The sequence below is a fragment of the Pinus tabuliformis genome, chromosome 1_2, assembly GCF_031772625.1.
Source record: "Pinus tabuliformis cultivar Carrire ecotype Pingquan chromosome 1_2, CPIR1, whole genome shotgun sequence".
In the NCBI taxonomy this organism is placed as follows: Eukaryota; Viridiplantae; Streptophyta; class Pinopsida; order Pinales; family Pinaceae; genus Pinus; species Pinus tabuliformis.
Window position 1 is genome coordinate 565,666,405 of NC_142298.1, and position 23,713 is coordinate 565,690,117.

The 23,713-nt window shown below is 37.6% G+C and overlaps 2 protein-coding genes across 2 annotated transcripts in view; one reads left to right on the forward strand and one right to left on the reverse strand.

Annotated features, from left to right (window-relative positions):
• Nucleotides 1–5,463: 5,463 nt before the first annotated feature.
• Nucleotides 5,464–23,713, reverse strand: part of LOC149206864 (AT-hook motif nuclear-localized protein 10-like) — a 199,619-nt gene continuing 181,369 nt past the window's right edge. Inside the window, exons 3-6 of the mRNA XM_089395611.1 lie at nt 22,718–22,849; nt 22,302–22,463; nt 21,915–22,221; nt 5,464–6,046 (exon numbers count right to left, since the gene is read on the reverse strand). Coding sequence (XP_089251737.1) covers nt 5,949–6,046; nt 21,915–22,221; nt 22,302–22,463; nt 22,718–22,849 — 699 coding nt within the window. The 3' untranslated portion in view covers nt 5,464–5,948. The remainder of the gene's footprint in view (nt 6,047–21,914; nt 22,222–22,301; nt 22,464–22,717; nt 22,850–23,713) is intronic.
• Nucleotides 16,390–19,438, forward strand: LOC149206865 (uncharacterized). Its single transcript, XM_089393810.1, has 2 exons — nt 16,390–18,421; nt 18,582–19,438. Exons 1-2 carry the CDS (start codon nt 16,621–16,623, stop codon nt 19,226–19,228), a joined length of 2,448 nt encoding a protein of 815 aa, XP_089249936.1. The 5' UTR covers nt 16,390–16,620; the 3' UTR covers nt 19,229–19,438.

Here is a 23,713-nt window from a genome sequence, read left to right on the forward strand (position 1 = left end):
TAGTTATGCAACTAAACATATTTCCTTATTCCTAGTAACCAAGCTTCAACACCCTCTCTCATCTTGTTCTCACCGTCAAAAGTTAATGGTTTTATCTTCCTAGCCTCTCCTTGCAACTGGCTTTGCACATGCCTTCTACTTTCATGTTTGTATAGAGACACCTCTAAGCTATGTTGTGACACTTCAGATGCATATAGGTTCTTTAATTAATGTGCTAGTGAGTAATGATGCCTTCGAGATTTTGTAGTAGTACCAAGATCTTCCACAATTTCCTCTTCTTGAATGGACTATGCCTCCTTCCTCATACCTTGAGCTTAATCGATTCTTCATTTTCCTTTGCAAATTATTTAAGCTTTATAGTAACTAAGTGTTCCACTGATTTTGCTCCTCTTGAGGTTTCAACACTGTCTCACTATCAATTTTACAACTCCACCTCTATCTCAAACTCATTAATGTCCTGACCAACTCTATTGACTTCTCTTTCCATGCTCATTAATCTCTATCTCTTTTATGTTGGTATTCAAGGCTCTAACTTATTCTTCATGGATGTCAGGTTTTGTTGTTCTTTCATATCTTCTCTTCCACCTTATTCTTCAATTTTGTTCTTTAATTATCCTCTATGTAGCTCTGGTTATGCCATAAGTGTGCATACCAATAAAATGTTAAATATGTTTCAACTCCAAATATGTAGCATTTTCTTTCAAATGTTGGCAAGTATGCACTTCATTAGTTTTATCAAATCAAAGTTACATGTATCTTCTTCTTGGGTTTTGAAGAATTCTAAAGCAATTATCCAAGATCTAAGCGATCAAAATCATACTCTTGGAATTAACCCTTCCAAGAGCTAACACCCATATCCAAATTGAGCTTTCAAATTGGAAGTTATAGCTTTATACATTCATTTCTGCTAGTGGACATTTTTCCAATCACTTAGCCTACAAACCACATTTACCAAAAATTTCAGTGTTGATTTTGGAATTCAAGTATTTCTTATTTTATGCCTTCACAAGCTACCCATGTTCTCTAATATCCTTGCAATTGGGTAATTGTAGTACTCAATTCAACTTTTTCAAAATTCAAACACTACTTTCTGCAATTATTTTGATGGAGAAACTTCATCAGACAATTGTCTCGCCATTTCAATTTCTTCGTATACAACTAAATTTAAGCTCATGCAATAACCTTTATCTTTTATACTATTTTATAATGTACCCAATACTATCTATACACTTTGGAGATATGGGATACTTCTATTAAACACCCAATTCAAATCAATTCCACTAAAGAACCAAAATATTTTGTTTTGTTATTAACTATTTACAATGAGGAGGCATGACACTACAAATTTATGCAAACCTAAATGTTGCTATTTTATTATTCATGAAACCATAAATCATAAATATACACTAACAAAGGTATTTAGAAGAATAAATTGAAAATTAATTCAACCATGCCAACCATAAAAATTCAGTACTAAATTTATTTACAAATACAGTTAGGAACACTTACCTATCTAAAAGTGTTCACCAACTAATTGTAGAAGAGAGATGTTCCACCCAACCATAGTCTCTCTATAGTAAAGACCACCCTAGAGTTAAAGTATGAACCCATAAGAGGCACACTCTTCCTATGGCTAGATATAATTTCTCTTCTCATAGTCTAATTCTGAGGCTCACAATCACTTACAACAATTCCCAATCCACAACCCTCTTCCCCATCAATGTGCACAACCTAAGGAATGAATTCCTCTTTTCTAGTCATCAACACCTCAAGCTATCCCACTTCCCTCCAAAAGCTCCAACATAAGTTGGCCATGAAATCTCACTACTGAGATTCTAAGGAAATATCACTACTAGGATTCACTGCAATAGAAAACTTCCTCAATTTAACCTATATAATTCCCAACAACCAAAATTATTTATAAATTTGTGGTTGTAGCTTTCACAAAAATAAATTCAATAAATGTGTAACAGTTGACCTAGTTTCCCAAACAAAGGACATCTCTCAAAGTGAATTCCCAATTTCCCAATTCCTAAAAAAATCAACTATCTAATATGAACAATAGTCTCCTTCAATCTTCCCCATCAAACCTTCAAAATTTTAATCACTGCAATTATCACAATAATAGTTCACTTGCATGATCAAGTTAAAACTTTTAATTACATGGCATTAAAAGGCCATGCATCCCTTCATGTACAAATTACCCCATGCGTTAATTAAATGGTAAATCACAATTAGCAAATAATCAAGGACATAATTAAGTTTTGCAAGACTTTGAGTTAAGTCCCTTGCTAAGATCTCTTCTTTAGACTACTAAGCCCCTTGTCTTTCCCCACCCATGGAATCAATCTCCTTTTGTCTTCCTCTTCTACAACAAATGATGTACTTTTATTAGTTATTCAATTTTTGGTTACAAATTACCTCTTTCAACTTATAACCATTCATTGTGTATATATACAACACTAAACGAAGGATCAAAATTACCTCTTTCAACTTATAACCATTCATTGTGTATATATACAACATTGAATGAAGGATCAAAATTGAGGTATCACATCATGTTTCACCATAATTATGGATGAACAACATAAGAACATTACTAGCAAACAAATTAAATGATATGAAAAACATTGCTTTTAACAATTCCCTTCTAAACCTTTTCTCAATGTTCAATTTACTCATAGCCAACATTCTTTTTAATCCCCTTGAATATCTAAATCATTATAAATTCTAACAATGACCAGAAATACCATTATAGTTATGTTACGAGCATGGAAAACCATCCAAAGACACCACTTAAATGACATGATGCTAAATCAACATTTCAATTGTAAATAAATAGTTATGTATTAATTAACATGTGAGACTTTATAGTTATATTTCCATTACCGATGATGATGATGATGATTAACATCCACTAAAGAACAAATAGGGTCTATTGGACCTTAGGTAGGTAAGAGATTACTAAAAAAAAAAAAAAAAATTATTTCTATGCTAAAAAAGTATTTATAGTAGCATTCAAAGATCACCATAATTTTGTTGAGATAAAAGGTTGAGAAGATTGATAGTGTGACAAATATTTTGAAATTTAGATCTCATTTGAATATATGATGGGCAATCTAAGAGAAAGCATTTTTTATCTTCAATGCTCTTAATGTCACAAAGGTGACAGGTCTCTTTAATCCCATGGTCTTTTGGGAATTATCTAATTCCCAATTTCACCATGGGTTTCATAAGAATTTGGTTTTATTTTAGCAATGCTTATTTTCTTCTCCACATTGAACAAGATAGTGAGACACTATGAAATCTAGATTGATCATTTCCTTATCTTAGTTTTCTTTTTCCACTCTTTATCACCTCAATTTCTCAAAACTTTATGTGATAATATTTTTAATATTTTTCTTATTCTACACAATAATATCTTCCTTTACTATGAGCAAATCCACTAAATTGCTCCAAGAATATAAATATTTCCTTTTGCTAATTAAATTGATAAAGTAACTAATACATGTTTATTTTTAAATTCCTTTCATATGAAATTCCATGAATGAGTATAAATAAAAATAAAAATAATGGACCTTGTATTTCTTTACACATATCCTTCCAACTTCCAAGAATGGATTTTGATTAAGTGTCAACTATCCATTGTCTACCTTTAAGCTCCTTTGAGATTTCAAGATCAATTAATCTCTTCAAAGCAAATCAATGTTATTAAATAAATTTGTGAGGAATTTCATAGACAACAATAAAGTTTGTGTTTAACTTCATAAAGGGATTGATATGTGCAACATCTACTTATTAAAGTAAATATACTTATTTACTTGTGTACTCGTAACTCAAATACCTCAAACCATATCCATTGTAAATGTTTAACACAAAATTGAGTCATCATACTAGTTCTGCTCGTTGGATGTTCTGCTCTGACTATTTAACTTGCAATCTAGATCTGATTCTTCAACTTGTCCTGGCGATGAACCACACTGGTTGGTTCGAAACGCGTAGACAAATGAAATATCATGTGATTTACGCCGAAAAATCTCTCATAAACAAAATTGAGTCATCATACTAGTTCTATCGAGGAAAATGTTTCATAGGTTTTTCTAAACTGTTCATAATACAATTTTTTACATTGCAACTAAAGGCCTTTAACATTGAGGAGTCCTGTGTTATAGGTAGAAAATATTCAGTAAATTAACCTTGCTTTACTTGCTGCCCTTCGACAAAAAGCTTGATTTCAAGGTTTTTATTTTTGTTATTCTCAATTCCAGCCTTATTCTTGACCCTTGTGTAACTTATCTCACCAAATCAACAATCACATCCAAGTAGTAAATATTTCAATGTAGATTAAGCACCCTCCACTCAAGAATTCAACCACTACAATGCCAAAGACTTATAGTTCAATAACATAAGTGTTTCGATAAGCATTTATATGCTTTAGCTATAGCAAGTTGACCATTTTTTAAAACAAAATTGACATAATTAACTTCAAAATCAAACTTATGTATCGAACTTTTTCTCTATTTCTATACAGATTTACACATTTACATATAAAATTAATTATGTGAATTTCTAATGAACTTTATTCTCAAAATTTTCCCACTTGGCATAACTTCTGTTTCCATTTTATTTTGACATCCCAATGCCACCCCACCTTACCATTAGTCATATGCCATTCACTTGAAATGTGCTGAATCAAGATGCCAAATCAAATTTGAATTGAATTTAAAAAGAATTAAGAGTAGAATAAGCCATTCTGATACTTCAATCTATACACAAAAAATAATTTAAGAGTACTTTTTTCCTATTATATATTACTCCCATATTTTCTCTCCATTTCATATGCATTAATTTTTAACAAACCCATAAATTTAAATTGCAACAATAAGCATTAAAAAACGTTTAGCAGCTTATTAAGCCAGTGGTTTCCCAAAAATTATCCGACTGAATGTGTATGATTTGCTTAAAAATGATCAGACGCCCAAACCCCATAGTGAGGTGATTTTCTACATGAGGTCGATGAGTTGACCTTTATATGGTGGGGCTTAACCTCACTCGAGGGCATGCAAAAGTGCTTCCCTGTCCCTTCTTTCAATCAGCTTTGTCAGATCCTTTTGGAGGGAAGGAGAATTGGAGAATGCCCCAATTCGCCACTTAGCAAGTTAGCACTATAAGCAAAATTGTAAACAGATGGACCATGATAATAAAAAAAGCTCAGAAGTTGCTGACATCCCAAACCAAGTAAGAACGTGGACGCCTAATAAGAATGGAGTTACATTTCAGCTTTTAGGTTTACCAATTCAACCAATTTTCCCTACTAAACGAAATTAAAATGAACTTGTCATATTATAATTCACCAATTCAATGTTTGACTTCCCTGCAAGTTTCATAGTCCAAACTGTAAAAATCTAAATGTACTAGTACCCACAATACAGTACAATTCTAAAATCACAGTTACAAACCACATGAACATATCAAATTATTCAGTGCTTACCTATCTGCATTTAACGCAAATTATGAGATAATCAGCTACATCTATTTGGGTGTTTCCCAGTTTTGGAGTTTAGACTCTCAGAGGTAAGTATCAAAAACAATTGTCTATATAAGAAGGAAAGTGGAATTCTACCATGCACTGGTGGTAAAAGGCATTCAATGCTGCGTAGTTACAATTTAAAATCTTGGATATCTAACCAACAGCTACAATCTAATATGAAAAACATGTTATGATGTAGCATCATCAATATACTTTTGGTAAGATGACTCTCAATGAAAGATTTTAAAATTAAAACACTATGTTTACAGAAGAAAGAGATCTAATCTACAACACATGGAAATAGCTGACAAAAATAAAAATACAAAAATCTCTCTTTACGAAGACACTCCAGCTCTTTTTATATCAACCTCTAACCATGCCAGACTGCCTCTTTCTAGGAAACATTTTCTCAAGAACATTAGTTCTCAAACGTAATATGTTGGCCTCTACGCTCTCCTTCCTGGTCCACTTTGTTAAATCGAGATCCATCATCTCGGTCCCTTGGTTTTGCTCTGCCTGCATTGAAGGAAAATAGTCAATTAACGTATTACAGCAAAAAGTCTTAAAGTTCAGACTGTATCATGTTTATTCCCCGAATCATTAACATAAAAAAGCTGGCCTGAAATTTCTTAGTTTTCATATTGTGTAAGTTGAAAACCGTCCTTGGAATAGCATCTCATTATAGAAAATCTCACGTCATTCTGTCAGATGATTATAAAAAGTATCACACCATATCAAGTGACAAATTTGCAAGAGGACATGCAAACTTTATTATTTAGAGAATTAAAGTAAAGAACTCATGTTCAAGATCAGAACTAAATGATTCACAACTTCATTTTCCTTCTATTTAAGGACATGCATAAACATGGTCTAATGCTCTACGTACACTGTCTTACACAAACAATGGCATGGAAGAGGAACACAAACGTGCTGATACCTAAAGATGACAAAAACATTGTTTGTTTATAGTTCACATCATGCACACAAGTTCTCCTCCATTACCGCTTCATCTTGGTTATATTCTTATACACCAACCTCTTTTGACAACTTCCTGACTCTAACCGCAGATCTCTGTGCCATTTTTTTTTCTTATTTGCAATGTTATATATTTCAAAAGTAAATACCTTGAAAAGAATGCTCTTGGTGATGTTTCCTGCAATCTATAAGCTCAAAGTGTCACAATGCATATGCTTGACAACATTATTTCAGAAATTTTAGTGTTACATACACTGCTTATGCAATGCTCGGGACCACACAAGTGTAGGTATGATATAATTGACAGGAAAACAACAGTTATGTGGATACTATTAAGGCAATTTAGTATGTCCCATGAAGCCAGTGGCACATGATTCCAAGCAAAATCCTAGCAGTTAGGCAGGTCCTCAACATGTAATTGTCCTTTGTAAGTGGACCACCATCTTACATCCAGGAAAAGGAAGAAAGATGGTGAATAATTAAAGATTTAAAACTTTTCCCATTCTCCAAGAAACCTGGTAAAGCCAAGCCTGATACGCTTCCTCCAAACCTGCAAGTAGACTGGAAACACTCCAAACCAAAAGCCCTTGAAAGACTCAAACAGGTTGAGTCAATATCAGGAAATGCATGTCAAGTTAAAACTGCACCCGCAACAAAGAGTAAGAGACAGGCATTACAAAACATCAAAAAGAAGCATTGGGTGCAAAAACAAGGCAAGGAATTCCAAATTGGAGATTTGGTCCTTGTTGATGACAACCCATACCCATTTAGGGTCCACAACAGAGTAGGAGTAGGTTACCTTTATCTTGCAAACCTTGATGGTGAGCCTTTGTCCTCCCATATGGAAGGCAAGTGCCTCACTTTGTTTAGTGTAACCTGACACATTTACATATATATAATTGCAGAGTGTTTGTGTGATTGCATTATTGTGTGTGCATTCTACTTATTCATTATTCATGCTGATGTGTATGCAAAGTAAATTAGAACTGCATTTAGCTAACTTTTCTTTCAAATATTGGTTTTGATTTGTCTTATAATCACAAGGGTGACTATTAGTCCCCTGCTCACATGCTATCAACAAGTTGCTTTGAGTGTACAGGAAATAGGTTTGCAAGCCCAAGGATTGCTAGGGTTCTCATGCACTCCCTGTTTGAACATATTGATCATGCGCTCTACAGTAAGCATGTTCCCGAGTTGAAGCCAAATGTTACCCACCAAAAGGTGCATAACCCCATAGGAGAAAAAATTTCTCCTCCTTTGGACAGCCAGCCAACCAGCCAACAACCCTACATTGCTCAGTACATGATGATATGCCATGACCTGTTGAAGTTTCTAAGCTTACTTAGTTTAGAAACCCTTCATGCACTTTTTCTAATTTATTCCTACCTACTTGTTATTTTTCTTTAACAAGTTATTTACAAAGTAATAACTGAAAATAAACACCAGTGCATGCTGAAGTTTGCCTTAGGAACTCCATTAAAAATATTAATTATTTTAGTATCTCTTTAACCGGGTGGAATTTCCTCAAACCATTTTTGGGTCTTGGAGATCTCATGTGCTTTAGCCTCTCCACCAATTTTCATGGCTAGAGCACATCCGATGCTACCCCAAATCAACATGTATAACTTCACAACGACATCCCACATATCCTTTGTTGTACTCTTCTCTACAATATGTTAGACAATATGATCTCAGACTCCATCCAAGACCATCCTCTTTGCTTTGGCCATATCCTTCCTATACTCATGGAATTGGATAGGATATGCATGTACAACTACAACTATTATCACGAACTCTTTCAGGCCATGCTCATCCAACAAGAATAGCATCCTAGCCTTCTAGATGCCAAATTTGAGGCTCTGTCAAGTCTATCCTAATCTCTGAGACCCGTTATTGCCATCTCTATGAAAACTCAGAAACTAGGAAATAAATAGGAAGCTCCTCCCATTCCTTCTTGACTTCTCTCTGCTACTCACACTCCCTTATGGAATGCGCAGATCTGCAACTGTCTGCCTCCATATGTCCCTTCTCCAGTACTCACACTGTCTACTACCTTAATCGAGCAACTCACTCAACCTTTCAAAAGTCCTTCCCCAGAATCTAGCACTCGATCTACTGCTCCTAAAACTTGCACTGGCTAGCTGGAAAAACTGCTATGGCCAATTGCAACTGGAAATTATGGATCTCCTCCTGAAAACTAGATCTGGAAACCCTTTGAAAAATTCTGGAAATTCCTCTTCAATGTGCTTTTCTCTTCCACCCAGCACTGATTTGTTGCTACGAAACTTGCTGCAAATCAACTTCAGTTAGATTTGCTCAACAAACTGACTGATCTGCTCATTGGAAGCCTCTATCCAGCAAATCCACAACCTGCAAATCTCTGCTCATGAGGCTGATCGAATTTTTCTGTTGGTTGCAACTAAAAATCGAACCCCTTCCTCTGCAAATTCACACTTCCTGATGGCCTACGTAAATCTAGAAAATCATGCTACAGAACGCCTTCTGAACCTGCACAAATTCTCCTTCTCACTTCTGAGCCTCTGATCTAATCTTAATGCTCTAACGCCATGTGAAATTTCCTTAAATTGCAGCAACTGGAAATTTATTCTTCTAATTGATTAATTATGCAGTTTATTTGTTATGGCAAATAACAAATAAATCACACTGCAATTCTTCACAATAAAATTACGTTGCGGAAAATAAACTGGAACTGAGAAAATAGATGCACACACACAATAAAAATGACACCAATATTTTTGGACAATTAGTCCCCGGAAAAACCCCAAAGGGAAAATCAGTGCAGCAGATGAGGGTTTATTTTATTATTATGCAATAGTAAAAATATGAGTACAATAATCTAGATGCCCAAGTTGGCAATCCTATAGCAAAATAATCTGGCAAAAATACTAGTGAGACAATTTGTCTCATCTGACAACTGATCCAGCTCCAAAATCTGGCTCAATCTAAGCCACTTAAATGCCCCTGCGTAAGCCTAGTGCAAGGCCTACTCGCACTACTTGAGGAGCTGCCCAGAATCAGTCCTTTTGCTTGATCTGCCTCTGGAGATGATTTGCTTGGCCTCCTAGAAATTTTTCCAACCTCTAGGACTTGATGACCTCCTCTTCAGCTAAATTGAACTACCCTCTGAAGCTTTTGCATTGCCCCTGCATAGCCTTACTGAGGAGATAGTGTGACCCTCTTGCTGCTGTCTCTCCAACACTGAATTTCGGCCCAAAATTTCGGCCTTCCTGGCTACCTCTCCAGGTCCTTAGCTTCCAGTGTGACCGCTTTATTAGTCTTCAAAATTCTTTTACAGACATGAGCTCAAAAGCAGAGACTCAAATGAGAAAAAGGATCTCACCATTGCATTCAGCTCGAAATTTCGAGTCAAACGAGTATAAACTTGCCCATATTTGGCCTCTGTGACTTCTAGACCCCCTGGAGAAATCCAAAACCACCTCTACTCCTATGAAAACCACTTTCTGCTAACAAAAACCGCCTCTGTGGAGGAAAAACCACCTCGAAAATCGTGCGCACTCCTTTGGGCAGATTGTACCTGCAACAAAATTTAAAATGTGTTTGTGACGGCTTGTTAGCAAGTCCATCTAGCTTGGCGCATTGGCAAGAGGCTTTGTGTGAAGGCGTTTATATGGAGGATGGAGGTCGGCGGGTCGAAACCCCCGCCCGACCTCTTGGCATTTTACATGGAACGGTTATTGCATTTATCGTGGAATTGGATATAGTTGATATATCGTAATATATATTACGATATTATATATCGTATGTGACATTCATATGTTAACACGCTGATATGGTTTGACCCTTAATATGGTTGCGTATATATTACATAGCTCATAATCCGATAAGGTGACTGGCGGTCATGGGGTTGACCCCGACCGTCCGACCCTTTTCTGGTGGCCACATTCCGCAAACAATAAATCTAACCTTATCCTCATCCATAACAAGTCATTCCATAGCCCGTCCGGTGAGGGGATTTCGTCCAAAATGCCGCCGGTCCGAGAGGTCAGGGGTTCGATCCCCCCTGACCCCAAATTTTTGGGATTTCATGCCAACATTGGGAAAATCCGGGCTGCCACGTGTCAACCCCGGATTGGCCCATTCTGTCCAATCACATGCCTCCAAGTCACTGCACCTGCTGACATCATCCTGGACGGGTGGCGTGTTCCCGAGATGCCACGTGTCCTGCTGACGTCACCCTGCGTTAACCGTTGACTTTGACTTTGACCTGTTGAGTTTTTTACTTTTGACTTTTTTACCATTTGCCCTATTTTTTCCCAAAAACCTTGGCTGGCCATAACTTCTTCATCCGAACTCGGATTTACGCGTCGTTCACACCATTGGAATCGTATCGACGAGCACTTCGACTTGATTCTACTTTCAACTGCATTTGAAGACTTTGATCTGGAGGCAAAATTGAATCCATTTTGGATCACTCCTCCCCACTGGAAGCTTTTGGACCACCAAAAGTTGGTTTTAGCTGTCAAGTAAGTGACGATAAAGTTCCTTCACTTTTCCAATCTCGATCCATCGTGCTTTACTTGGATTTGTACCTTTGAGTCCAACTCGAAGATACTCAACATTTCCTCATCGCAAAGTCCTTATCCTCCTGTCAAGAACTGTGTCCTCCTGTAGCTCATTGAGATACTTGGGCGAAAAATCTTCAATGGAAGGTAACTGACCTTGCTCTTCGGGATCTTCAATCAATGAAGGCTCATACAATCACAAGTTTTCAACATTTACGACGGAATAGATCTACATATAAGTTGGTAGATCTAGGCGAAAAGCATTTTCACCAATTTTGTCAAGTATTTTGAAAGGACCATATCTAATTGGTTTCAACTTCTTACCTTCCCCTTGTAGTCTTTCTTTGCTGATGTACAACCAGACTTGATCACCAACTTGAAAACTATGCTCAACTCAATGCTTGTCATGCCGCGCCTTATACTTTGCTTGGCTTCTTTCCAGCTGTTCTCGTACTGCCTAGTGAATTTCCTGGATTTGTTCAATGAACTTGGTTGCTTTGTCCACATCATTGTGTCCATCAACTGCTATGTCTTTACCAAAGACAAAATCCAAGGGAGACTTTGGTACAAAACCCAAACAAGTCTCAAAAGGCGATCTCTGAATAGAAAAATGTTTCTCATGGTTGTAAGCATGTTGCACATAACACAAATGTTCATCCCAAAGCTTAGGATGCTTGCTGCAATATCCTCGAAGCAACTGTATCACTGTCCTGTTGACCACTTCTGTCTGACCATTTGTTTGCGGATGAAATGTCGTGCTCTTCTTTAACTTTGTGTCCATTAACTCCCATAGACTTGACCAAAATTTCCCGACAAATCAAGAATCTCGATAGGATACATTAGAAGTGGGTAACCCAAAATGAACCCATACATTTTGAAAGAACAACTTTGCAGTTTGTTTAGCTGTGACCTATTTATTACATGGTGTCAAAATACACATCTTACTGAACCTATCCACAACTACATACAAATAGTCATGACCCTTTCTAGACATTGGCAATCCCCCAACAAAATCCATGGAAACACTTTCCCAGGGACGAGAAGGAATTGGAAGTGGAGTATACAAACCTAATTTTATATTACTTGGCTTGCTTGTAGCACACATAGCACATCCTTTAATATATCTAGAAACTGTCTCATTCATTCGTGGCCAATAGCAGAATCTTTGTAATTGTGCAACTATTTTACTTACACCAAAATAACCTGATATGAGAGAAGTATGTGCTTCTCGAATTATATTAACTCTTTCAGTTTGTGGAATGCATAACTTTCCCAAATGATATAAGAGTTTGTCCTTTATGAAATAATCCAATTCTTCTACCTGCTTACCATGACTTAAAGTTACATATACATCCTTAAAATTTGTGTCTTGAGCATATTGTTCAATGTAACTTTCATGAATTACTGAATTATGCTCAAGTATTATGGATGCATTTATAATTGGTCTTGATAACATGTCTGCAACCTTATTATGTATGCCCTTCTGATATCTGATAACAAGATGAAATTGTTGTAGAAAACCCATCCATCTGTAATGTCGTGATTGTTGCAATTTAGTTTTTGAGTGTAAGTATTGTAGTGGTTGATGATCTGTATGTATGATTGTTTCTTTACCCATTATGTAATATTTCCACTTTTTTTGTACTAATGCATACAATTCTTTATCATATGTGGGATAATTAACTACTGCTAATGTAAATGTCTCAGAATGAAAGCATATGGGCTTTCTGTGCTACATCAACACTGCCCCCATGGCATATTCACTTGCATCTATCTCAATCTCAAATGGATGCTGAAGATCTGGCAGTGCTAGTACTGGCGTTGTACTGATCCTTTCTTTTAATGTGTCGAAGGCTTTCTGTTGTTTGCCTCCCCACTGAAACACTTGTTTCACACTTGTCAAAGCATGTAGAGGTGCTGCAATCAAAGAAAAGTTAGAAATAAACTTCCTCCAATATTGTGTTGCCCCTAAGAAACTTCTAACTTCTGTAGTAGTATTGGGCTTAGGCCAATTTACAATGACTTCGACCTTAGAGGGATCTATCTTCAATTCACCACCCCCTACAATATAACCCAAATAATTCAAAGATGTCTTGCCAAATTCACATTTTGACAGTTTTACATAGAGATTTTCTCTTTTCAAAACATCTAAAACCTGCTTTACATGCTTTAAGTGTTCTTCCCATGTTCTACTGAAAACAAGAATATCATCTAAATAGACTATTACAAAATCATCAATGAATGGTCTAAATACATCATTCATGACTCGCATGAATGTAGCTGGAGCGTTAGTTAAGCCAAAAGGCATAACCATCCATTCATAGAGTCCTTGCTTTGTTTTGAAAGCAGTCTTCCATACATCCTGTTCTGAAACTCTAATCTGATGGTAGCCGCTTCGCAAGTCCAATTTAGAGAAGTAAACTGCATCTTTTAACTGATCTAACAAATCATCAATGCGAGGAAGAGGATAACAATTCTTTATTGTGATTTTATTTAATGCTCTAAAATCAATGCACATTCTCCACGAACCGTCTTTCTTATGCATTAACACAATAGGTGATCTGCATGGTGAAGTGCTTGATCGAATAAACCCTTGATCGAGCAACTCCTATATCTGCTTTTTTCTCTGCATTCTCTAGAGTTGATAAGCTGTACATTCCAATGCTAGGTAGTGGAGCATCTTGTTGCAAATAAATCTCATGTTCTATCTCTCGCTTGGGTGGAAACCCTTTAGGCTCTTGAAACAGAATATCATAATAGGAAACAACTTTAACTATATCTGCTTTCTGTTTGGGATTATAGCCTTGGAAAGCATCGGATTTATCAATATCCTTTGCTTTTACAATCATAAGTAAAAATTGTTTACTCGAATTTACAATTCTTTTCATTTGTCCTGAATTTATGAGAGAGAAGTTATCTTTGAGTCTTTGAGCTCTTACAATATATTCAATTCCATCCTTAGTGAGTTGATACTTATTTTCAGTTCGATAGAAGATAGCATTTCTATCGTACAAGTATGGACTTCCTAATACAATTCCACATATGTCCAAGGGAACTACGTCTAACTCAACCTCATCTACAAACTTTGACCTTATAGCAAAACGAAGTTTACATTGTTTCGTAACTTGTAGCTTAGTTTTATCACACACAGAACCTAATGGATATGGCTTTTTATGAGGTTTTGTTTCTATGCCCAATTTCTTTACAATTGCTTCAGAAATCAAATTAACTTGTGAACCACTATCAAATAAAGTATCAATTTTAGTATGCTTGGAAATGACTCTAATGTGAAATAGCTCACTTCTTGTCTTCTCTTCATTATCATTATCAACAGAATGTGAAGAAGTACTTGTCGATGCTTTAGAATCTTTACCTTTTATACCTATAGTTGTAACTGTTGTCTCGTCACCTGAATCTGATCCCAAGTCCTTTTGAATAGCAGCAACATTCTTCCGCTCCTTACTCCCAAACTTCTTAGGCTTCAATTCTGGATGCAATGACCAGCAGTGTGCCTCATCATGGCCCTCCTTTTTACAGTGAGTACACAAAGGTTTATCTTTCTTCACGGTGTTTGCTTTCCTCTCCTTCCACTTAAGTTTCTTCTTGTCTTTATTCTTCCTTTCAATAGGTTTGGATGATTTCCCAACATCATGGGTTACATTTTTGCCTCTAGCTTCTAGATGAGTTGCTTGGACCGATACATCATCTAAGCTAGTTGGATTAAACATAAGTATAGTATGCCTCAAATAACTATGTAGGCCACCTATGTATTTCAACAATGTCTCTAGTGAGTCCAATGATATGCCTAATGTTAATGCTCTTTTACAAAATTCCTGAGTATAACTTTGCACATTTTGACCCTTTAACTGACGTAATGTTTGCCAGCTCATCATTGCTTGTTGCATAAAAGCCAAAGGATAAAATTTCTTTTTAATAGCAAAAACAAATTCATTCCAAGTTGAAATAATTTTACCATGCTTTTTGAGATCTGCGTGTGTCTTGCGTTCCCACCATACAAGTGCGGTTCCTCCAAGTCGAAGGCTAACAGGTTGGATCTTCTTCCTTTCTGAAACAACTTTCTGCACCCTGCAATACAGTTCAATTTGTCTTATCCAATTATCAAGCTTTTCAACGTTAAGTTCTCCATCATAAATCGACAAATCAAATTTTACATCTAATTTGATCAAAGAGGATTTCTTCTTTTTCTTCTTAGAAGGACTAGATTTATGAGAAGAAGATGATGATGATGACAGAGGAGATGGTGGAGGAGGCATTTCTCCCTTTCCCTTATCTTCTTGTCTTTAGGTGATGAAGTGCCTTCATCTTTGTTCTTCTTAAACTCACGATACATCTCTTCCACCATTGCGTGTATCGTCATGAAACTATCCAGGAATTGAGATTTTGATCCAAGTGGGTTTTCATCCGTCATCCTTCTTTTTGAAAAGACCCTTCCAATCTCTAGATTCACCTCAACAAGTTCACCTTCACCTCGTTCGAGCCTCAACCTAGTAAGCATTCAAATCTTCACACAACCTTGTCAGACCTTAAAAACCTTGAAGCTCTGATACCAACTTGATCCGTAATTGAAAAGGTATTATAGACTTTAAGTGAAGTTTCCTTATGTTACTTAGTGCAATAGATCGAAAAGTTTGCAAATAACATAAACACATAAGCAAATTGAAACATAAACATATGCATCAACACAGCAACAATTTGATAACGGAGTTCACCAGACTTCCTGGCTACCTCTTCGAGTCCTTAGCTTCCAGTGAGACTGCTTTATTAGTTTTCAAAATGCTTTTACAGACATGAGCTCAAAAACAGAGACTCAAATGAGAAAAAGGATCTCACCATTGCATTCAGCTCGAAATTTCGAGTCAAACGAGTATAAACCATTGTTTTACGAAACGGCCGAACCGAAACGGAAACGGTCGTTTCTGACCGTTTCAATGCAAAAATTATTGACCCGGCCCTTGACCCGGCTCGGCTGACCGAGTCATAGCTGACTCGGTCAACCCGGCCGGGTCCGTATTGACTCGGCCGAGTCAAAGCAAGACGGCTGGGCAGCGTATTTACCAAAAAAAATCAATTTTTTGCTGATTTTTTATAAAGTTAGTTAGGGTTTGTGGAGCTGAAAGGGTTATTGTGATTTGTTTAATGCTTTTGGGGTCCATTTCCCCCTCCCAAACTCTATTTAAGACAGCCAAATGCTCTCATTTCACTCACAGCAGTCTTATGCATTTGAGTGAGAGTCTTCTTTGAGAGTTAGTGAGCAGTTCTTGAGCTTGTTTTGGAGCAGCAGTGAGGAGTCTTGGAGGAGCATTGTAGCTGGAGTGAGGAGCTTCTTGGGAAGCCATTTGGAGCAGCATTGAGGAGCTGATTTTTGGAGCAAGCTTGAGGAGGCAGTTTGTGCCTGGAGGTATTTTTTTCCACCTCTATAAATCTGTTTTTACTTAGTAAATTTTAGGTGCATATCAAGATAGCTTAGAGAGTGTTTTTAGTCAAATAAATGAACATTGAATCAATTTTTATTTTTATTTTTCATTTTCAGATTGTTTTCCTAGTCAAAAAATGGCACCTAGAGCAAAAGATCCTGCTTGGGCATATGTTGAAATGGTTGATGATGAGATGTGTTGCAAGTTTTGCCATAGGAAAATTAAGTCAGGTCCTGGGGGGATTAATAGGCTGAAACAACACTTGGCAGGGATTAAAGGCAATATTACTGCATGTAAATCTGAGGAAATTGGGGAGATTAGAAAGAATTTGTTGGAAAGCTTTGAAAAATTTAATGCAGAAAAGACTAGGCAAAAAGAGATACAGGCTGAAATTGGGAGGAAGAGGGAGATACAAAGAATGATGGCTGCCAACCCCCACTATGAGTTTGAGGGTTCTTCCTCTATCCCTCAAACTGATGCATCAAACCCTTTCCGTTATGTTCCTCCCTCTTTTGCTTCTGTTCAAGATAAGGGAAAGGGTAGAATGAAGGGTGATGGGACTATCAAAAGTTTTTTCACTCACTCAGGCTCCTCTCCATCAGATGCACATGGTCCTGAAGTTAGTAAAGGTCTTGCTCAGCCCACTTTAGATGACCATTGGAAGAAAGAATTGAGGGAGACTGCTTGTGACTACATAGCTAGATGGTGGTATGATGCTGATATCCCCTTTAATGCTGCTCGTTCACCATATTATGAGCCTATGTTTGAGGCCATACATGCTGCTGGAAAAGGCTTCAAAGGCCCTACTATGCAAGAGCTAAGGGGGTTTCGTTTGCAGAAAGAAATTAAATCAATTAATGAGTATTTGCAAGATTTCAAGGAATCATGGGCAAGAACAGGGTGTACCATCATGTCAGATGGATGGACTGATCAAAGAAACCGTACCATCATAAACTTTCTTGTCTTCTGCCCACAGGGAACCATGTTTTTAAAATCAGTTGATGCATCTGATAAGGTAAAAGATGGCCACTTGTTGTTTCAGCTATTGGATGAGGTTATTCAGGATGTGGGGGTGGCTAATGTTGTTCAAATCATCACAGACAATGCCTCTAACTATGTTCTTGCTGGTAGACTGTTAGAGGAAAAACACAAGACCATATTTTGGACCCCATGCGCTGCACATTGCATAGACCTCATGCTTGAGGATATTGGAAAATTAGATTGGGTCAGAAACACTGTAGATAATGCCAAAAGCATAACAAAATTTATCTACAATCATACACTGGTTTTGAGTCTCATGAGGAAACACACTAGAGGCAAGGATATTATTAGGCCTGCCATCACTAGATTTGCTACACATTTTTTGACATTGCAATCTATGCTTTCCCAACATAGAAACTTGCAAAAGATGTTTTCCAGTGATGATTGGAATCAAAGCAGTTGGTCTAACAAACCAGAAGGCAGAGAATTGAAAAGGAAAGTCCATGATGAAACTTTTTGGAGAAAGGCAGCAGAGATTGTGAAGCTTGCTGAGCCACTAGTTAAGGTGTTGCGGTTGGTGGATGGGGAAAGGTTGGCTATGGGCTTCATTTATGAGGCTATGGATCAAGCAAAGGAGCAAATAAAGACAGCATACAAGGATAGAGTGGCAAAGTATGGGCCCATTTGGGCAATCATTGATGAAAGATGGAACAATCAACTCCATCGCCCTATACATGCAGCTGGGTATTTTTTGAACCCACGGTATCATTATAAAGCTAAGGAGTCAGGAGCTTTGAGGGGGGAGGTCAGAGATGGACTGGTTGATTGCATTGAGCGCATGGTCCCATCGGAGTCTGATCAGCTGCTGATACATCAGCAGGTCACATCCTTCAGCAATGCAACAGGTACCTTTGGGAAGAACCTAGCAAAGATTGCAAGAGAAGCAGATGAGCCAGGTAAACAAAAATTTCAATTTTCAATTTCTTAATGGTTTTACTTTTTTTATTAAAGTTTGTTAAATCATTTATAATTTGAAAGTTAGATATAATTTGTAATTTTGTTGAGCTTCAGCCTTCATCTAACTCATAATTCATTACACTCCTATGTTTTTTGCAGCACAATGGTGGGAGGCCTTTGGTGGCCAGTGCCCTGAATTGCAAAGGTTTGCAATTCGTATTTTGAGTCAAACTTGCAGTGCATCTGGGTGTGAGCGCAATTGGTCTGTCTTTGAGAGGATTCACACAAAGAAGAGAAACCGTTTGGAGCAAAAACGGTTGAATGATCTAGTTTTTGTCCAATACAACCTTCGGCTCAGACGGAACCAATTGCTGAACAAAAGACCTGATTCAGATCCCATTGTGTTGGAAGACATTGATCCAACATCAGATTGGGTAGTGGAGAGTCGTCTACCAGAGTTTGATCCTGATGAGGATCTTGATGAACTTGATGTTGGAGATCCACTGCAGCATGTTCAGTTGAATGCAGATCCCAATCCACCAGCCTCAGTCTCACAGCCAGCTAGTAGGACTCCAGTTGTAGGTGCTTCGCCTTCCTCTGCTCAGCCACGACAGAAGCGCAGCCGCATTTGTACTCTATCTCAGCTTGCATCTGCTGCACAGCCTAGTGGTACTGGCACCACTTCTACAGTTGCAGTTGGAGACGATGATGATGAGGAGGAGCCATGGGGCCCCTTGTCTGACTCTGATGATGATGATCCAGAGATTGGTCGAGATGATCTTGGCTCCTCTGGCAGTAGCTACTAGCCTCCTTGGTTATTTGTATTTTGTTTTGACTCTTGAGTCTTTGATCATGTATGACAGACTACAGTTGACTATGTATTTACTATTGCCATTGGGTACCACCGTACCATTTTGATATAATGGATTGGTTCATGAGCCTACTTTGATCATATGTTGTCTTCCATGTATATTATAATGTTGTGTGTTTGGAAACTTGAATGAAAATCTTTAAAATTATGTTTAAAATATTTAAAATTATGTTTTTTTATAAAAAAAATAAATATTTAATGTATTTTTTACAACGACCGAGTCATTGAAATCGAGCCGGCCGAGTCATTACCGAGTCCGAGTCCGAGTCCGAGTCGATCCTCGGCCGAGTCCGAATCCGAGTCCGAGTTGTAAAACATTGGTATAAACATGCCCATATTTGACCTCTATGACTTCTAGACCCTCTGGAGAAATCCAAAACCACCTCTGCTCCTGTGAAAACCACTTTCTGCTGACAAAAACTGCCTCTGTGGAGGAAAACCCACCTTGGAAATCATGCGCGCTCCTTTGGGCGGATTGTACCTGCAACAAAATTGAAAAGGTGTTCGTGGCGGCTTGTTAGCAAGTCCGTCTGGCTTGGCGCATAGACAAGAGGCTTTGTGTGAAGGCGTTTATATGGAGGATGGAGGTCAGCGAGTCGAAATCCCCGCCCGACCTCTTGGCATTTTACATGGAATAGTTATTGCATTTATCGTGGCATTGGATATAGTGTATATCGTAATATATATTACGATATTATATATCGTATGTGACATTCATATGTTAACAAGTTGATATTGTTTGACCCTTAATATGGTTGCGTATATATTACATGGCTCATAATCTGGTAAGGTGACCAGCGGTCGTGGGGTTGACCCCGACCATCCGGCCCTTTTCCGGTGGCCATATACCACAAACAATAAATGTAACCTTATCCTCATCCATAACAAGTCATTCTATAGCCCGTCCCGTGAGGGGATTCCGTCCAAAATGCTGCTGGTCCAAGAGGTCAGGGGTTCGATCCCCCTTGACCCCAAATTTTTGGGATTTCATGCCAACATTGGGCAAATCTGGGCTGCCACGTGTTAGCCCCAGACTGGCTCATTCTATCCAATCACATGCCTCCACGTCACTGCACCTGTTGACGTCATCCTGGACAGGTGGCGTGTTCCCGGGATGCCACGTGTCCTGCTGACGTCACCCTACATTAACCATTGACTTTGACTTTGACCTGTTGAGCTTTTGACTTTTGACTTTTTTACCATTTGCCCTAATTTTTCTCAAAAACTTTGGCTGGCCATAACTTCTTCATCCGAACTTGGATTTACACGCCGTTCACATCGTTTGAATCGTATCGATGAGCACTTCAACTTGATTCTACTTTCAACTGCATAAGAAGACTTTGATCTGGAGGCAAAATTGAATCCATTTTCGATCAGTAGGATAACCCCAAGGTGCTGACCTAAAGTGTGGGCAGCGTGTACTGAAGTGACAGTTGGAACATCCCCTGTTTGTGCTTACCATCCTAGCACATTGATCAATACCTTATCAAGGCTGCTAAATTCTGTGCTAACATTTTTTTGTGTCATTGCCAGGTACAAGGTCAATTAACCTGACTTTTCAATGGTATTGTATTAGTGAGCTCTTTTTTATTGTACCCTGGTGTGATTTTTTTGTTATTACTGACTTGACACATCTCATCTAGCAACTCAACCGAATCTAAATACAATAAAAAAGTACACTACAAGAAGTAATTCCTCCAAGGAAAGAAGGTATATTGGTGACTCCACATCGTTGGTATTTGTATGACTTGTGAGTAACTCTTTGATTTTAGGAAATCATCATTCTATATGTCTAAAGTATGGCTTTTAACAATTTTAACAGAAGAAATTTTTTTTGAAGATTTGTTTGCTCCATTGGATTTTTCAGGTATGCATTGTGATCTTTATCTGGATGCATGGATTACTATTGTCCCATTGTCTGATGAAAATCCTTGGTTGGCTTCAAGTCACATTGCATATTTTATGGATTATGTGGTAGAGAATAACAAGGTCCAGGAACATGTCTTGATGAAAGCATTTGCATTTTCAATGCATACATAAGATGCAATCAAAGATTACAGAAATTTCTTCCTCATTTTAAATCCAGTTTTTTATCACTCGCTCAGAAGCAAGTTCCTTTCTAGTTTATGATGATGCACTAAAGAAGCATCTTATGCACATTTCATTGCAATAGGGACAAGTCCTTCATAGAATATCATGTCCAGACACTTCTTTTTTCTAAGATTCAAAGTAGCATTCATTAAACAGCTCTTTCTGTTAATTGTATGATAAACCCCAGGTAATCATCTTACCTTCTTGCCATATAATATTATTATGCGAAACGAAAATTTACTGATTGCATTCCATCAGACTGACTTTTAGAACTTTTCAAGATCAACACTCATAAAATATATAGATAGATATACTGCAATTTGGCAGAGAAGAATTGATGATAAAGAAGAGAACACTATACATCAAGACTGGAAAATTCAATTCAAGATCGAAAGGAAAGCAGGAAAAAATGACCATTTGGGATGTGTAGATCACAATGAAGCTTGCACAAAGCAAGAGTTCAATCAATAACTTAAATTGAAAAGTATTGATGTGGCTCCAACCAAAGATGTAGTTCATGAAATACCCACCTGTCAAGGCTGTCTCTGTGTCACTCTTTGTTTCAGTCCCAAAATGAGTACCTGCCCAGTCCTGTAGGGACATCATTCTTAACCCTTGAGGTTGCATATTATAACTACTACCTCCAGTATTTTGCTCACCTTCAGCTCCTTTTCTCAGATTAGTAGCAGCAGAAGCTTCTGCCCGAGATTGTGCAGCAATGGAAGGTGAAGGAGACCCCCCTGAAACAGATCCTGATAACGTGCCGATGGAAGGTTCACCATTTCCAACCCGCCCAAGATCCTTCTTGTTATCAACTAGGAAGGTACCAACTACTACCTGCAAATATACAAAATAAAAGGGTCTTATAGATAAGTCTGATAAAACTTTATGCAGCCTAGATGTAGTAATGTTGTTACCTGTACAGGGCTTGCTGCCATGAGAAGGCCTCCCACACCACCCCCAATAACACGACCATCAGACCCAGCTAGTGACACACTAAGGCCACCGGTTCTTGTTGGAGTTCCTCCAGCATCATTGAGTAGAAAGGAACCTGACAATGACAAAATCTCAAACCGCCCCTGAAAAATATTAACAAGTTGAATCACTAGCGTCAATAGACATTAATAATGGCAAGCTGACTCAGATGTCCTAGCAGCAATTGTTAACTTGTAACAAATGAGCCAAGAAATAGAAAACTTGTGCAAAATCTACTATTTTACAATTCATCCAGATCTTGATTTCTGCTGTCTTATTATACCAGCAAAGTTGTAAGTTTTTACTACAACAGTCAACCCTGCAATTCATAAATTTGAGGAACAAAATATATTCCTACCTCATATGTTACAGTGCCACCCGACATGGCTGGTTGGCGAAGAGTCACATTTGAAATAGCTCCATTAGCAGAAAGTACACAAACTGCCCATGGCCCATGTTGCATAAAAGCCATTATTTTCTTACAGACATCCTGCATGCCAAATACCAGGTTTAAATATACATGGGCATCCTTCAAGACTTCCAACACCAGCTTCCAGCTTCAAGCTTCCTCAGAAAACCAATTTCAAATTTTAAAATTAAATCCTATTTTGAATTTACACCAATGTTTAGACAAAAATAGACTATACTAAAATATAATATCTGAATGCCTAAGATACATCTGACAAATACAAGGTCGAAATTAATTGGCCATTTAGTTCAAAGATTTGGCAGTACAATCAAGTAGATATTCCCAACCAAATCTATTATGTAGCCTAGGTAAACCATATGCAACAACTACAGTTATTAAACAATAACCAATCGGCTGTTTATCACCAATTGGTTATTTTTGAAAAGAACCCAAGTTTGGCATTTATGTAAATGTATTTTAAATGTCCGCCATTGTTTTCCACATAAAGAAATTCATAAAATTTGCTGATGTCTACATGAATTTGTAGTGACCTACCTATTTTTCTTGAGCATTCACAAACAGTCTACATCTTTATTATTTATAGATTCAAAAGATTCACCAAGCCATCTACTTCGTCTAAGAAAGCTAAAAAGAAGCAGTTAGGACTTGCTTATATAGTTCTTGGTCACAAGTTATAATGCCAGTTATATTCATATAAAATCAGTGTTACACAGGGATGCATCCCCCAGGATAGGGAGCACACTCTTCATGCTTCTGCCAGATTTTGTTGTAACATTTTGGCTGTGGTGACAGTGGACCATTTCCCCAATGTTAGCACTCAATCTAGCTACTCGTCTTGTAGGGTTTCCCTCTCCAAGGCCTGCTAGATTTTGTGGTAACATTTTGGCACCATTGCCAGGGCCCCATGCTCTTCATGGGCTTTCA

Excerpts from the sequence above, each read along its gene's own strand:
- LOC149206865 (XM_089393810.1), top strand. The coding sequence starts at position 16,621 with ATGGCACCTAGAGCAAAAGATCCTGCTTGGGCATATGTTGAAATGGTT. Across the intron at positions 18,422-18,581 it reads AAGAGAAGCAGATGAGCCAG|CACAATGGTGGGAGGCCTTT; the intron begins GTAAACAAAAAT and ends TGTTTTTTGCAG.